Genomic DNA, 16,142 nt, shown 5'->3' with positions numbered 1-16,142 from the left:
TCATTGCTTGTATAGGTGAAACATGCAAAACACCTACGGTATTTTTCTCTTGTAGCACTCGTGTGGAAACAAACAAGCTTGGTCTTGCCACCTGGTAATTGGCTGCCAATATAGGGTAATAGAAGTGTTATTTGGCAGTCTTGGACCCCTCAGAGGTGGTCCTCTCTGGTACTGTATCTATGTAGGTTGTTCTTGTATTTGCGTGACCCCTCAAGCCAGTTATTAGAACCATCAGTGACGTGTTGTTCATTTCGGCATGAGCCTTGAGGTTTGTGGTTGGCTGCAGATGTTTACCTGCTAATGGACATGACGCCATTGCTACATCACCTGCTGGGTCCATCAAAGTGATGGCTCTGGTACTATAGCAAGTTGCCTTTTCAGTGAGAAAGAGGGCTAGAACTCTACAGCTACACCTGTGGCGATACAGAGTTCTAGTCCTCTTTCTCCCTGAGGAGGCAATTTTCATATTTAATTTCCCAAAGGAGCATTGCATGGCGAATAAACCTCTTTATATTGGCATGCCAGGACTGGTATGTCACTCTGCACGAGGAGAAACGTTACCCCTTAGACCATAGCTGAGTAATGCGTTTTAATTCCATACCGTTTCCTGCATCTACATCAGACAACATCTTGGTGATAATAATTATAATGGCCCTGATTCTGACCAGTCTGGATTGTGCGGCATCGGCCCACCATAGAGACTAACTGCAAATAGAATCACTACTGCATGGTCAACTTGTTTGCAGTGACTCTTTATTTTTTATAGTAAACTTTATGGAGACGGATACCGGCCAGATAATGGCCAAAAGGGAACTTGTTTGTCCTCTATCTGATGAATGGGGGTGTATGGAAGGGTAAAATTACATGCTAGGAGCCTTTTTCCAGTGTATAGGTACTACTACATGCACATACACGACAGAATTGGGTTTCAAAAACTTATAATTTAGGATATTCCTAAATGTGCCAGATTTTTATAACTTGCAGAAATTGTCTTACTTTCCGCAACTAAGTTATGCCAAATTGAAACATGATTTTAGCTCACGGGATCCTGATTTAGGCCACATCATTTTTCCACATACTTTCAGATTGGTCACATCTGCTGTTACATATGTGAATAAATGTCTGTCTGATGCAGGGCAGATACCGACAAGCCGTGTATTCTCTCATCTGAGAGAATCGAGCCGATTATGCAAACAACACTGATCAGAGTGTAATCATAGTATGATCCGACTCTCAGGGATGAGGAGAAGATAGAGGGGAAAAAATATCTCCATCTTCTCCATTGTGTCAGTCTGTGGAAATCGGACTGTACGTAGAAGCCATCCACGTACAGACCGATGGTTTTCACGCACTCGTTATCTTGTATGGCCAAGTGCAATCTGAATATTGGATCAAAGTCGGGCATGCAATGAAAAAATCGGCCATGTTTCGTCGGATCGCACTTGGACCGTAAATGCGTTCGTCTACACATGCCCTAAAACACAGAAAAATGCAGTGCAAGGCATTGTACACAGGTTGTTGCGGTTTTTGTTTGTTTTTTTAGCACAGATTTAGGGTATGTGCACACATAGTTTTTTGTCTCTGCGGATTTTGTAGAAAAACCGCAGGAAATCCGCAGGACAAAGTGCTGCGGTTTTTCTGCGGTTTATCTGCGTTTTTTCTGCGGTTTTGCCCTGCGGTTTACACCTCATAATGGATGAGGTGTAAAACTGCAGCGTTTCTGCACCAAACAATTGACATGCTGCGTTTTGAAAACCGCAGCAAAACCGCGTGGAAAAAAACGCAGCATGTGCACAGCTTTTTTTTATTTCCATAGGAAATAAAGGTACTGTACAACGCAGCAAAATCTGCTGCGTTTCTGCAGAGCCAAAACCGCTGCGGAAACGCAGCAGAAACCGCAAAGTGTGCACATACCCTTAGATTTCTGCTCCATATGGTTTAGTAAATCCGACCCAGTGTTTCAAAAACTTTCAAATAGCTCGGAGCAGATGCCATTAGAGGAACATAGGAAAAACATTAGTTGGGGAAATACTACTCTTGGAATTACATATATAAAGGGTCACAGTGGTAGTTTTAGAGAACATGGTTGCATCATCTACAGTACCTTGTTGGCAACACTGTATCTGTGGGTCAGTATTAAGTCTGTAAGGCCACATTCACACTATCAGTATTTGGCCAGTATTTTACATCAGTATTTGAAACCAAAAACAAGGAGCGGATGATAAATCCAGAAGTGGTGACATGTTTCTATTACAGTTTTCCTCTGATTGTTCCACTCCTGGTTTTGGCTTACAAATACTGATGTAAAATACTGGCCAGATACCGATGTGTGAACATGACCTTAATCATATAGGAAAAACTCCCCTTTCAATATTAATCTTTTATTTTTTACTACCGCACCATAACTATTAATGTCTTACAACTATAGGAAAATTCAAGTCCCGCGGTTTCCTGTTCCCCCGATTACATCCTTTGGTTCACAGCATTTGTAGTTTGTAAGTCGGCTCCTGACTTCAGTATCTTAGAAAATAGCCGGTTTCTCATTACCATAGGGGCTCTGTGATGGAAATTTGCTTGAAAATGGAAGGTTGAGACAAAGGCACATGTGAACAATGCATATGACCTTTCTAATTATACGGGAAAGTTGTATTGTTCCCACACCATTGATAACTTTAGCAATGTGACTTTTCTTGATTTTTTAAATGACTGGTTTACAAAATGATGAATGACAAGCATGGAACTAAATGAAGGCCCTCTCCATGTTGGGAAAACTCTCTGAAAGCACACTAGACCTTCATGTACTGTATCTCTGCGGTGCATTATGTGTCGGAGCCTGGAAACAGCCCAGAAGCCATGACTAGTAACTGGAGACCATACCATCCAAGAATCGGCCAATCCCATTGGTTTCATCAGGACTGACCAGCCTGATCCTCTCTTTACTGTTACTATTTTAAATTCTCCGAGTCGAGCATTGATGGTTCTCCTCTTTCCATTAAGATCAACATGGACGATCAGCTGAGCTGAGGACGCATGTGCATGGTAAAGTCAAATAACTGTAAGGGTATGTGCACACGCTGCGGATTCCGCTGCGTTTCCGCAGCGTTTTTGGCTCTGCAGAAATGCAGCAGATTTTGCTGCGTTGTACAGTACCTTTATTTCCTATGGAAATAAAAAAAAGCTGTGCACATGCTGCGTTTTTTTCCGCACGGTTTTGCTGCGGTTTCCAATCCGCAGCATGTCAATTGTTTGGTGCAGAAACGCTGCGGTTTTACACCTCATCCATTATGAGGTGTAAAACCGCAGGGCAAAACCGCAGAAAAAACGCAGATAAACCGCAGCACTTTGTCCTGCGGATTTCCTGCGGTTTTCTCTACAAAATCCGCAGAGACTAAAAACTACGTGTGCACATACCCTTATGTAATGGAGAAATAACTGGTTGCACGAGTGATCTTATGGTTGATTTTGGCCTCATGAGAGTTTGATTAGTTTTTCTCAATGGCTTCAATAGGCTTCATTCATTACACATTGACATGATCACCATTTGCAGTATAATAGAGCAATGATATGTTTGGGTATTTTTCACACCTAAGAATCTCATTGCAGACTGTCCCAATGCTTTTCTTGAAAGTGAAGACATTTATAAATTCTGGCCTGTGTGATCAAAGCTTAAGTGACCATAAGTCCATAAAAATGTCCTACCGTTGGGTAAAAACATGGTCTTTAACAAGCACCAATCAGCTTCCTTTGTCATCAGTACCCGCCACAGACAGCTTGTCTATACAAGTAAAATGACTCCAGAATGTGTGCCCATCTGAGAATGACCCAATGTTTAAATTAGGCTTTTGCGTTAAATGTATTTGTTTTCTATTATTCCTTTCACAATGACCTATGCGCACGCTCATGTGATGTCTTAGCACAAAAGATAGGCTCTGAGTCAGTTTATTGTTGATAATGTACATACGGATTTCCCGATGGCACAAGAGGTAGAAATAGTCCCAATGGCCAGTATGAAAATTGCAAGATCTCAACTTTTTATTTTTTTTTTATACAGATCGTGAACTAGAAATAAAAGTGCTCAAAAATGTGTTTTAAAAAATTAAACGCAAATCATAAAATCGCAATTTAAACAGGTCATTTTCTGGTGACACGTTCCCTTTAGGGACTAATATGAAGTACATCAAAAATTAGAGAAGGTAAAGTTCTCTTGTAATAGCATTACTAATGCAGCTTGCCTTTTTTTCTCATATATGAGTGGTATGTGTTGGTCTTGTCCGTGAGCCTCACCTTTATCCTACCTAATGGTAAAGTAATATGCCTGGAAACTGTATGCAAAGGCCTATTTTATGCATAGCAGATGGGAGTATTTTTGTTCCAAAACATCGGATCACACTCGGGCAAATGTTGTTCTATGAGGCCGTCCACATGTCAGATTTTTCCTTGGCCAAGGTCTGTTTGAGGGAAAAAAAAAATCTCTGCATACCCGAGTTTGTTGCGATACTCAGATCGCACTCGGCCATTCAAGTCAATGAGTCGGTCTGTACTCGGGTGACATCAGAGTCCAATTTCCAAGGAGTCCCAAAATGGAGAAGATGGAGAAACATCATAAGGTCAGTGTGCGATTCTCTTGGATGAGAGACTCTACAGCGGTCGTTTGCAGAAATAACAGCTGCTGTGATCAGAGATAGCAATACCTGCAGGGCCGCCCAGCCTCGGACCTCGGGAGATCTTCTTGCACGCTTGAGTTCTAATATGCTTCTATTACATTAATTTCTTTAATAAAGGGCAATAGATAATATGGCAACGATCATGTCAGAAGGAATTAATTTGTTAAAGGACATTTTGATCAAAGATGTTATCTAGCCTTTTTTTAAATAGTGCTAAGTATGAAATTAAACATCACCTTCTGATCCCCCACTTCTACAGTTCCCCCGCCGGTCTCTGATCTCCCTCTTCCAGCAATGTTGGACTTGTAGCTGTTGAATTGAATCATTTATTGCAACAGTTACATGTTGGTCACCGCTGTGGTCGGTGATTGATTGCAATGGTCACCTGTTCGTATTGAGGTACTGTATATCCTATTCAGGTCTTAATTAAGATCATTTTTAGGAGTTGTGGAATGGAAATGAATAGTTATAGGGTCCACGGAACACCATTATTACAAGTCTGCACATAGTTTTGTTTTAAATATCTTTAGTAGCTTCACTGGAATGCTCTGTGCTTTGTGAATTTAGTTATCAGATGCAGTGAACAAAGCAAGGAAATATCACTCCGAGTAGTAGAACAATGTCTAGCATCTTGAACTTTCATATTTCAGCAGAAGAGACTGAGAATCAGCCTGGCTTCTCGTAGCGGTGTTATTCCATTCCATTATTTGTTGATTTGTTAGTTAAGTCCAATCATAAAAAAGAAGAAAGTTCGTTTGGCACACCGGCATAAATGAAAAAACTTTATTAGGCTAATATGCCATATTTAAAATGCAGAAAAACACCTGACGCGTTTCTGGTGCACAAAGGCACCCTTAGTCATAGGTAAACCTATGACTAAAGGCCCCTTTACATTTAGCGATGCACCAGCGATCCCAACAACGATATGACCAGGTCAGGATTGCCGGTGCATCGCTAAATGGTCGCTAGTGAGCTGCTAAACAGGCAGATCTCACAGGAATGCAGCAGCGATACAGCGGTTGTTACTTACCTTTCATACGCGGCGATCCTGACGTCCTCCCGCCCGCGTCCACGCGTTGCTCGTCGGCACCAGCAGGAAGCGCCCGACGAGAAATGGAGCTGCGCGATCAACGACAGACAGCGGGGGAGCCGGTCGGAGGTAAGTATCACACATAGCGATATCGCTGCTGTGTCACCAAATCGGTGATGCTTTAGCGATATTGCTAGCGATATCGCTATGTGTAAAACCCCCTTAAGGGTGTCTTTTAGTCTTCCAACTGGAGCATGACGACTTCATATGTTTCTATGAGGATGTCATGCTCGGATCAGGAGACCCCCAGCCAGTAAATGCATTGTGGTCCCCTATCAGATCTATTTGCAGAGACGTCTGCATGAGCCCTTAGGGTACCGTTACACTTAGCGATGCACCAGCGATCCCGACAACGATATGGATCGCTGGTGCATCGCTAAATGGTCGCTAGTGAGCTGCCACACAGGCAGGTCTCACCAGCGACATAGCAGCGGTCAAGGGTCGCTACTTACCTGTCATACGCGGCGATCCTGACGTCCTCCCGCCTGCGTCCACGCGTCGCTCGTTGGCGCCACAGGAAGCCCAGCAGGAAGCGCCCGGCGAGAAATGGTCCAGGACATTCTCGCGTGATCAGCGATAATCGGCGGGAGAGCCGGTCGGAGGTAAGTATCAAACATAGCGATATCGTTAGCAATATCGCTGCTGCGTCACAAAATCGGTGACGTTACAGCGATATTGCTAGCGATATTGCTATGTGTAACGGGCCCTTTAAGTTGGCATAGCTGATAGTAATAGTCAACTTCACTTCTGTTCATGACACCAAGCTGTTCCCTGTGTTGTCTACCCCCTCAGTCAGGAGTTTCTAGTTTACCTCCCCCCCTCTATACTTTAGGGCAAATTTAGATGTTTGTTTTTTTGGCAAACGAAGAAAAAAAAAATTTCATCAGCATTCTAGATCTAATCTCCAGCCCTTTATGGTCCACGTATCCTTTTTACCATCCATGTGTCATACATTTTTCTTGTATGTAAAAAAAAATAAGTGATGGTTTCCCTTGCTTTTTCTAGCACCCAGTTAGACTAAAAAGTACCGCACATGAATACAACTCAAATTGTATCTGCTGTCCATATATTTATTTGTTCAGTTGATCCTCATATGTCTTTTTTTTTTTTTTATATTTTTTTTTTTGCAGACAAATCGGACATTGATATTAATGGCCTGTCTATAGAATGGGTATTCGACAACAGATTGCTATAGGTTTGACATCTGGCACTCTCACTGGTCTGTATAGAGGCTGTTCTATCATAGCTCAGCAACTATTTACTTCAATGGGAGCTGTGTTCATCCCGTGACTCTAGAACCTGCTAACAGCTATCTGCCATTACTACCTCTTGTGGCCGGCATTCCACTGTCTGACTGCTTTAACTGTAAAGAACCCTTTCCTATTTAGCCTTTTTTCCATCTGTAATTAGTGCCCTCTGGTGCTTAGTATTGTCATTGAAAGGAATGTCATTTGCAAGTCCTCTGTACTGACCACACATGTAACTACAGTGCGTTGCGAAAGTATTCGACTCCCTGGAACTTTTCAACCTTTTCCCACATATCATGCTTCAAACATAAAGATACCAAATGTAAATTTTTGGTGAAGAATCAACAAAAAGTGGAACACAATTGAAGTTGAACGAAATTTGTTTTTTTAACGTTTTGTTGACATTCAAAAACTGAAAGTGGGGCATGCAATATTATTCGGCCCCTTTACTTTCAGTGCAGCAAACTCACTCCAGAAGTTCATTGTGGATCTCTGAATGATCCAATATTGTCCTAAATGACTAATGATGATAAATATAATCCACCTGTGTGTAATCAAGTCTCCGTATAAATGCAACTGCTCAGTGATAGTCTCAGGGTTCTGTTTGAAGCACAGAGAGAGCATCATGAAGACAAAGAAACACAACAGGCAGGTCCGTGATACTGTTGTAGAGACGTTTAAAGCGGGAGTTGGATACAAAATGATTTCCAAAACTTTAAACATCCCAAGGAGCACTGTGCAAGCGATAATATTGAAATGGAAAGAGTGTCATACCACTGCAAATCTACAAAGACCCGGCCGTCCCTCTAAACTTTCATCTCAAACAAGGAGAAGACTGATCAGAGATGCAGCCAAGAGGCCCATGATCACTCTGGAAGAACTGCAGAGATCTAAGCTGAGGTGGGACAGTCTGTCCATAGGACAACAATCAGTCATTGCACAAATCTGGCCTTTATGGAAGAGTGGCAAGAAAGCCATTTCTCAAAGATATCCATAAAAAGTGTTGTTTAAAGTTTGCAACAAGCCACCTGGGAGACATACCAAACATGTGGAAGATAAAATCGAAATCGAACTTTTTGTCAACAATGCCAAACGATAACAACACAGCTCATCAACCTGAACACACCATCCCCACTATCAAACGTGGTGGTGGCAGCATCATGGTGTGGGCCTGCTTTTCTTCAGCAGGGACAGGGAAGATGGTTAAAATTGATGAGAAGATGGATGGAGCCAAATACAGGACCTTTCTTAAAGAAAACCTTTTGGAGTCTGCAAAAGACCTGAGACTGGGACGGAGAATTTGTGTGCCAAGACAATGATCCCAAACATAAAGCAAAATCTACAATGGAATGGTTCACAAATAAATGCATCCAGGTATTAGAATGGCCAAGTCAAAGTCCAGACCTGAATCCAATCGATAATCTGTGGAAAGAGCTGAAAACTGCAGTTCACAAACGATCTCCATCAAACCTCGCTGAGCTCGAGCTGTTTGCCAAGGAAGAAAGGGCAAGAATTTCAGTCTCTCCATGTACAAAACTGATAGAGATATACCCCATGTGACTTGCAGCTGTAATCGTAGCAAAAGGTGGCGCAACAAAGTATTAAGTTAAAGGGGCCGAATAATATTGCACGCCCCACTTCTCAGATTTTGAATTTCCACAAAAATTTAAAATAACCAATAAATTTCGTTCAACTTCACAATTGTGTCCCAATTGTTGTTGATTCTTCACCAAAAATTTACATTTGCTATCTTTATGTTTGAAGCATGATATGTGGGAAAAGTTTGAAAAGTTCCAGGCAGCCGAATACTTTCGCAAGGCACTGTATGTATGTATAGGTGTGTGTGTGTATGTATGTATATGTGTGTGTGTGTGTATATATATATATATATATATATATATATATATATATATCTATCCATGCATATAAATGAGATCGCGTCTGTTTTATAAGCTAAACAAGCCCATCTTTTCCAACCTCTCAGCATATGAAAGGCCTTCCATCCCTTGTAATAATCTAGTTGCCACCTTCTGAATACCCTTTTTAAAATGTGAAGCCTAAAACTGAATCTTATATTCTAGATGTCTCACAAGTGGTTTATAGAGGGGTAACAGTATTTTGGGATCACAGCTTTTTTATATCTCATTATATACATCTTAAAATCTTGTTTGGTTTTGCAACTGCTGCTTGACATTGAGTTCTGCTGCTCACCTTAAGGGGGTTTTACACTAAGCAATATCGCTAGCAATATCGCTAAAACGTCACTGGTTTTGTGACGTTATAGCGATATTGCTAGCGATATCGCTATGTGTGATACTTACCAACGACCGGCTCCCCCGCTGTCCATCGCTGATCGCGTGAGAATGTCCGGCTCCATTTCTCGTCGTCTGCTTCCTGCTGGACTTCCTGCTGTGACGTCCAGCGACGCGTGGAGGCGGGCGGGAGGACGCAGGATCGCTGTGTGTGAATGGTAAGTATCGTGCGCTGCGTCGCTGCTGCATCGCTGTGAGATCTTTCTGTATGAAAGCTCACTAGCGATCATTTAGCGATGCACCAGCGATCCTGACCGGGTCGGATCGCTGGTTGGATCGCTGGTGCATCGCTAAATGTAAAAGGGCCTTTACTTGTAACCAGCATACCCAAGTCCTTTTCATGCTCTTTAGTCCTGAGTATACTCCCATTTAATGTATATGCAGTGATAAGATTACTCCGTCCTAGGTGCATTACTTTACATTTATCTTCATTAAACCTCATCTGCCGAGTGTTTGCACATACAGACATCTTATCCAGATCTTTTACATGAAGTGTTATTTGAATACCACTGTTTGTCATGTAAGGTCCAGCCATCAATAGAACAAAGACTTGTGTGTCCCCTAGTTTCTCATAGACTGTAAAGGCCCCGTCTCACATAGCGAGATAGCTAATGCGTCACCGATTTTGTGACGCAACAGCGATCTTGCCTGCGAACTTGCTACATGTGACACATAGCGGCGACGGCCCCCCCCGCTGGATATCGCTGATCGTGCTCGAATGTCCTGGGTCATTTTTTCATTGTCGGCGTCCCGCTGGCCAGCATGCATCGCTGTGTTTGTCGCCGACGAACGACCTCGTTGGCGACGCAGAACTCGGGGACGTGGGCTGGAATCTTTCAGAATAGCTGGTCGTATCGTTGTCAGGATCGCTGGTGCGTCGTTGAAGAGATCTGCCTGTTTGACATCTTACTAGCGATCATTTAGCGATGCACCAGTGATCCCTAAAAGGTTGTATCGTGGTCGGGATCGCTGGCGCGTCGCTATGTGAAACGGGACCCTAAGCCTGTGAGCAGGGCACTCACTCCTTGGTAGGTGTTGAACTGCATGTTAAGGCCCCGTCTCACATAGCAAGATCGGTAGCGAGATCGCTGAAGCGTTTTGTCACGCGACAGCGACCTCGCCAGTGATCTCGCTATGTGTGACACTAAGCAGCGACCCCCCCCCCCTGCTGCAATGTCGCTGATCGTGCTGGAATGTCCTGGGCCATTTTTTGATCACTGGTGTCCCGCTGGCCAGCGCGCATCGCTGTGTTTGACACCGATGAGCGACCTCGTTAGCGACTCAGAAATCATGGACGCAGGCGGGAATCGCCAGAATCGCTGCTGCGTGACAAGGTCCCAACGACCACCGAGATCGTTATACGGATCGCTGGATAGTTGCTGCATTGTTGGGTAAATCTGCCTGTTTTACAGCCATGTAGCGATGCACCAGCGATCCTTACCAGGTCGTATCGTTGTCGGGATCGCTGGTGCGTCGCGTAGTGTAACGGTACCCTTACTCTGTAATGTCTTATCTTGTTTGTACAAGTCCCCTCTGAATTGTACAGTGGTGCGGAATATGTTGGCGCTATAGAAATAATTATTATACTGAATATATGATACTGCATCACTCAATACTTTTAGGAAAATACACATTTGCATGTTCTTGTGTTTCACAGCCGGAATATTTGGCTTGTAGCCTTCATATCATGCATTGTTCTTCCCAGCTTTACACCTAGTACGGGCAATTTAATAGCAGTTGTCAGCATAGACTTTCCATATATAGGTGTTGTGGAGTAATGAATGGTTTGCTCCTAACCATTAGCTTGTAAAACCAGAATTCCGCTGCAGAGGAGTGACAAACGATTCCAAGCTTAGACTTTCATTTGAGAGGTTTCTTTCTTCCTATCTGTTAACATCGTTACTATAGATTTTGATCCTACCCTTACACGGGACCCCGATTTTGGCGATGTGAGGGTCCAGTAGTCATCCACCACTGACCTGGTTATCAGCTATTAACAGGGATCCCTCCTTAATTATTGAGTAAGGTTCTTACAAGATTGCATTCCCAATTATAAGTTCTTTTTTGCCTAAGCTGGACGCTACTGATTGCACATTTGTGTATTCCTTGCAATGGTCCGGAGTCCATAGTAGAATCAAATCTTTTCTGCGTGCCAGTTTTTTGATCCTGCTCCTGGAGCAATTGGCCGTCAGTAACTGAGGACTTGTACTCAGCTGGTCTCGCTGAGGGAGCTACATACACCGGCAGTAGCTGCATGAATCTCTCAGGCAGTTTGCAACACTGATTCATTCAGCAGTAAAGGGTGTTTAGCCATTTAGGCCATGTTCACGTTGAGTTATAGGGGTTGTCCATGAATTTCTGTAAATATCGATGACCTATCTATGGGTTATCTGTACCCCATTCAAGTGAATGGGAGATTTCAGTAGTCGATGCACAGATGCGATGTTCCTCTCCGTGCATTGCATAAATCTATATGTATGAGCTTGTCGATCAGATAGGTGGAGGTGCCGGGTGTCTGATTGCCACAGATCTCATCTGACGATCTACCCTGAGGATAGGACAACAATATGTACCGTATTTTTTGGATTATAAGACGCACCCCAAATATTGAGGAGAAAAATAGGAAAAAAAACTTTTTTTTTTTTTTTTAATAAAATGCTGGTGCCTCTTATAATCCATGCATATTGCTTACCGGAGGCTGCGCGGAAACGGGGTCCTAGGGTCGCTAATGGAAGAGGCAAGAGTTGAGCGTTGCTGCAGGCCGCAGGCAGGGATGAGGGGGTGTTCCGATGTACGGCACACCGCTGCGGGTGTCCGGTAGCGGTGCTGCGCTATATCCTGGTGGCGGTGCTGCGCTGTGTCCCTGTGGCGGTGCTGCAGGGGGCTCTGCCGACATTTTGTGAAAGGCTAGAGCCCCCGGCAATTCCATGGTTTCCTGTACGATGGACTCCGGGAAAATGGGCACCAGGGAGCGGCGCATGCACAGATTGAGATCTCGGCACCAAGATCTCGGGAGATGATGCAATTTTTCAAAGAAATGTACCCCAGAATTCTGGTGAAGTGAAGAGTCTGTAGGACAGCATTGTTGTATACCCACAGTGGCCAAAGTTACGTCATACAGTCGGTTTTTACAGAGTGTCGACATCTTGTCATGGTGGCTAGTGTTCATAAAAAAAAAAAACTTTTTTGCTAAAATTGTTTTTTACAAAAAATACAAATTGCAGCAAATGTACTGATCCATATAACCTCATTATTGCTGTTTTTCAGCAGCATAGGACTAGAGAAATAGCAACTAAAAGATAACTGCACAATCAGAGCTGGTAAATAAAGTGCCAGACAGAAACAGGCATCTCATGGGCCAGAACTGCACTACACCAAGAGGACAGGATTGTCTAATACCCTATGCTAATATATGCAAGGCAATACTTAATAGTGAAAAGCCATAAATAAAGCAGGAATTACCTTGCGTCATAGTCCTGGTGGTGTGCAGGAATGCCCGTGAGACGCGCTGAAGCCCCGACGCGCGTTTCACCGTCCTCGGTTTCTGTCTGGCACTTTATTTACCAGCTCTGATTGTGCCGTTATCTTTTAGTTGCTATTTCTCTGTCATCTACCTCACTTTATACCTGTGCATTGTCTATTAATTGTTATATGTGCAATAAAAGAATTATGGTTGATATATACCTCTTTTTTTGTGGCTTACTTTAAGCACATTATTAATCTTCAGTATTCCAGTATATTTAATATTGCATTATATTTTATCCTTTCAAGTTTTTGGTGAAAGAGGTTTTAAATGCTGTTTACCTGCATATTAGCCCTGTATCTGTAGATTACCGATATCTGCAAATCTCTAGCATTTCTGAAGGTGACAAGTTCCCTTTTAAATAACTAGCACCACTTCTGCAGGAAACAGTGAGCATAACCTATTTAATGCCTCTTAAGGTACTGTCACACTAAGAGATATCGCTAGCAATATCGCTCTAACTAGTGATGTTATAGCGATATTGCTAGCGATATCTCTGTGTCTGATACTTACCAGCGACCGGCTCCCCCGCTGGTTATCGCTGATCGCGCGAGAACGTTCAGGACTGTTTCTCGTCGTCAGCTTCCTGCGGTGCTTCCTGCTGTGAGGACAAGTGACGCGTGGAGCCGGGCGGGAGGACGCAGGATCGCCTGGTGTGACAGGTAAGTAGCGATCCCCGTCCCCAGCGATGTCGCTGGTGAGATCTGCCTATGTGGCAGCTCACTAGCGACCACTTAGCGATGTACCAGCGATCCTGACTGCGTCATATCGCTGGTCGGGATCGCTGGTACATCGCTAAGTGTGACAGTACCTTAAGAGGCATGCCAAAAGAAAGTTTGTATTTATTCAGTAATTCTTGTGTATGAATGAGAACTGGACATTTGCTTGAGTATCATTATCAACAGTGTCAGACCAGTTGACCTGGGCTGTCAATTTAGCTATCGCAGTTGATGCATATCTACAATTACTACTATCTATATTATGAATGCCGCTCACACTGTTTTTTGTCTCTGCTTACATAGCAAATACATAAGGGAGTCACAGACTGTAACATTAGCACATTGTGCAGTAATGAACTAGTTAAACTGTAGGTGTTTATGACTAATCTTAGGTTAGATGCTGGCAGCTAGTGACAACTGTCCTCTCACTTGTCTTTGTATGTCTGCCATGCAACAGTACCTGTCCCTTGTGGGTGAACCTTGAGAGACAGAAGGAACATAGAAAAAGTCTGCTCCTATTTTGTTTACGGTTCCAAGAAATATCTATATAATATTCTGTATATACAGATAGGTCCAGAAATGTTTGTACAGTGACATAAATTTTGACATTTTAGCCGTTTGCCAAAACATACTCAAGATACAGTTATATAATGTGGGTGGCTTAAAGTGCATACTGTCAACTTTCACTTGAGGATATTCACATCCTAATTGGAGTAAAGGTTTTGCAATTACAGCTCTATATTATGTAGCTTCCTCTTTTTAGAGGGACCAAAAGTAATTGGACAATTATCTCTAAAGCACTTTAATGGGCTGCATGGGCTATTCACTTGTAAATGTATCATCAATTTAGCAGGTAAAAGGTCTGTGGTTGATTCCAGGTGTAGTATTTAAATTTGGAAGCTGTTGTGAACCCACAACATGCGGTTAAAGGAGCTCTCAATAGAGGAGTGGGGCTAAATCAACAGTTTGGTACATTGTGCAAAAAAAAAGAGCACTAGTGAGCTTGGAACCTCAAAAAACACCTAGAAGTCCATGGAAGACAAGTGGTGGATGATTACAGAATCCTTTCTATTGTGAAGAAAACTCCTTCACAACATCCACTAAATTAAATAACACTCTCCAGCAGTTAAAGGGGTTGTCCGGGCTTTTCACATAATCTCAGTGCATATCTGGGCTGCAGAATGCTGACAATAAGTAGTTTACCTTCTGTGGCCAGTTTGCTGGGTTTGCTAGATATCATCTCTTGCTTGTAAGAAAGACGTCCGGGGGGGTGTGTTCTTCTGCTCCCATCAGCCGACACCTGCTACCGCTAATTACAGTGAGAGCAGGAGCGGCGGATGAGAGTATTCATCAGCTGCTGCTGTGCTGTAAATAAATAATTAGCAAAAATACAGGGGAACCCACACCAGTTTTTTTCTAACAAGCCAGGCAAAACACACAGCTGTGGGCTGCAACCCTCAGCTGTCAGCTTCAGCAAGGCTTAAGATAAAAAATAGAGGCGTCCCCACACTGTTTTTTTTTAAATTATTTAAATAGTTTAAAAAAACGGCGTGGGGTGCCACTCCATTATTGACAACCAACCTTGCTAAAGCATACAGCAGTCAGCTGGGGGTTGATATTCTCAGGCTTGTAAGGGGCCATGGATATTGCCCCCCCAGCCTAAAAACAGCAGCCCGCAGCTGCCAGGAAAAGGCACATCTATTAGATGCACCAATTCTGGCGCTTTGCCCATCTCTTCCCACTTGCCCTGTAGCGGTGGCAAGTGGGGTTCATATTTGTTGGGTTGATGTCACCTTTGTATTGTTAGGTGACATGAAGCCGAACCCGAATAGTAACACAGACTTCCTGGTGAAGTCCATGTTCGGTGTCCGTGCCCGAACAGTAGTTGTTCGGTACAGACACCAAACTTTACTGTTCGGGTTCACCCATCTCTACCCACAAACAAGCAAGGACTGAAGTCAGCTGCAGTAAAGACCTGCAAAGGAGAAATCCCAGCGTTTGTGGTCCATGGCTTCCAAATTTCAAGCAGTCATTCCCTGCCAAGGATTCTCTACAAAGTATAAAAAGAGAACATTTTATTTATGTTAAAGGTAGTTTGTCCAATTGCTTTTGAGCCCCTGAAATGAGGAGGCTTTTTATAAAAATGTTTGCAATTGTTAAACATTTCACAGGATATTTTTGTTCAATCCCTTATATTAAACCTGAAAGTTTACACTGCAATTGCACCTCCAGTTATTTCATTTTAAAAAAAAAATAATGACACACAGAGCCTTTAGATTTAATAATTAAGCGTCATCACATTCTGTTCTCATTTCTGTCTCTTCATTTTAGGATCATTAGACGTCTCTAGCTGCTTGCTGCAATCATGGAAATGAAAGGTAGTTTGGATTGTAATTTAATTGTAAACTGAGCTGGACTATATTAACCCCAAAGTATATGAATGTAATATTATTTATTATGCATTGCTGCATTGTATTATTATTAATAATATATATACACACAATTCTTGTATTAATATTTGGCTCATTATTATAGATACAAGTTTTTCCCTTGCGTCCCTCCGGACAGCACCATGGAGGAAGTCCTT

At 42.9% G+C, this 16,142-nt stretch overlaps 1 protein-coding gene across 1 annotated transcript in view; it reads left to right on the top strand.

Moving 5' to 3' along the window:
* The window catches only part of LOC141092722 (phospholipid scramblase 2-like), a 90,672-nt gene that overhangs the window by 15,035 nt on the left and 59,495 nt on the right, over positions 1-16,142 (top strand). The window contains exon 2 of the mRNA XM_073579117.1: positions 15,887-15,933. Within this exon, the coding sequence (XP_073435218.1) occupies positions 15,921-15,933 (13 nt within the window). The 5' untranslated portion in view covers positions 15,887-15,920. The remainder of the gene's footprint in view (positions 1-15,886; positions 15,934-16,142) is intronic.

The sequence above is a fragment of the Dendrobates tinctorius genome, unplaced genomic scaffold (genome assembly GCF_039654945.1).
Source record: "Dendrobates tinctorius isolate UK_male_01 unplaced genomic scaffold, ASM3965494v1 ptg000060l, whole genome shotgun sequence".
In the NCBI taxonomy this organism is placed as follows: domain Eukaryota; kingdom Metazoa; phylum Chordata; class Amphibia; order Anura; family Dendrobatidae; genus Dendrobates; species Dendrobates tinctorius.
The sequence above is the reverse complement of the archived record's forward strand: the minus strand, read 5'-3'. Positions and strand labels throughout refer to the sequence as shown.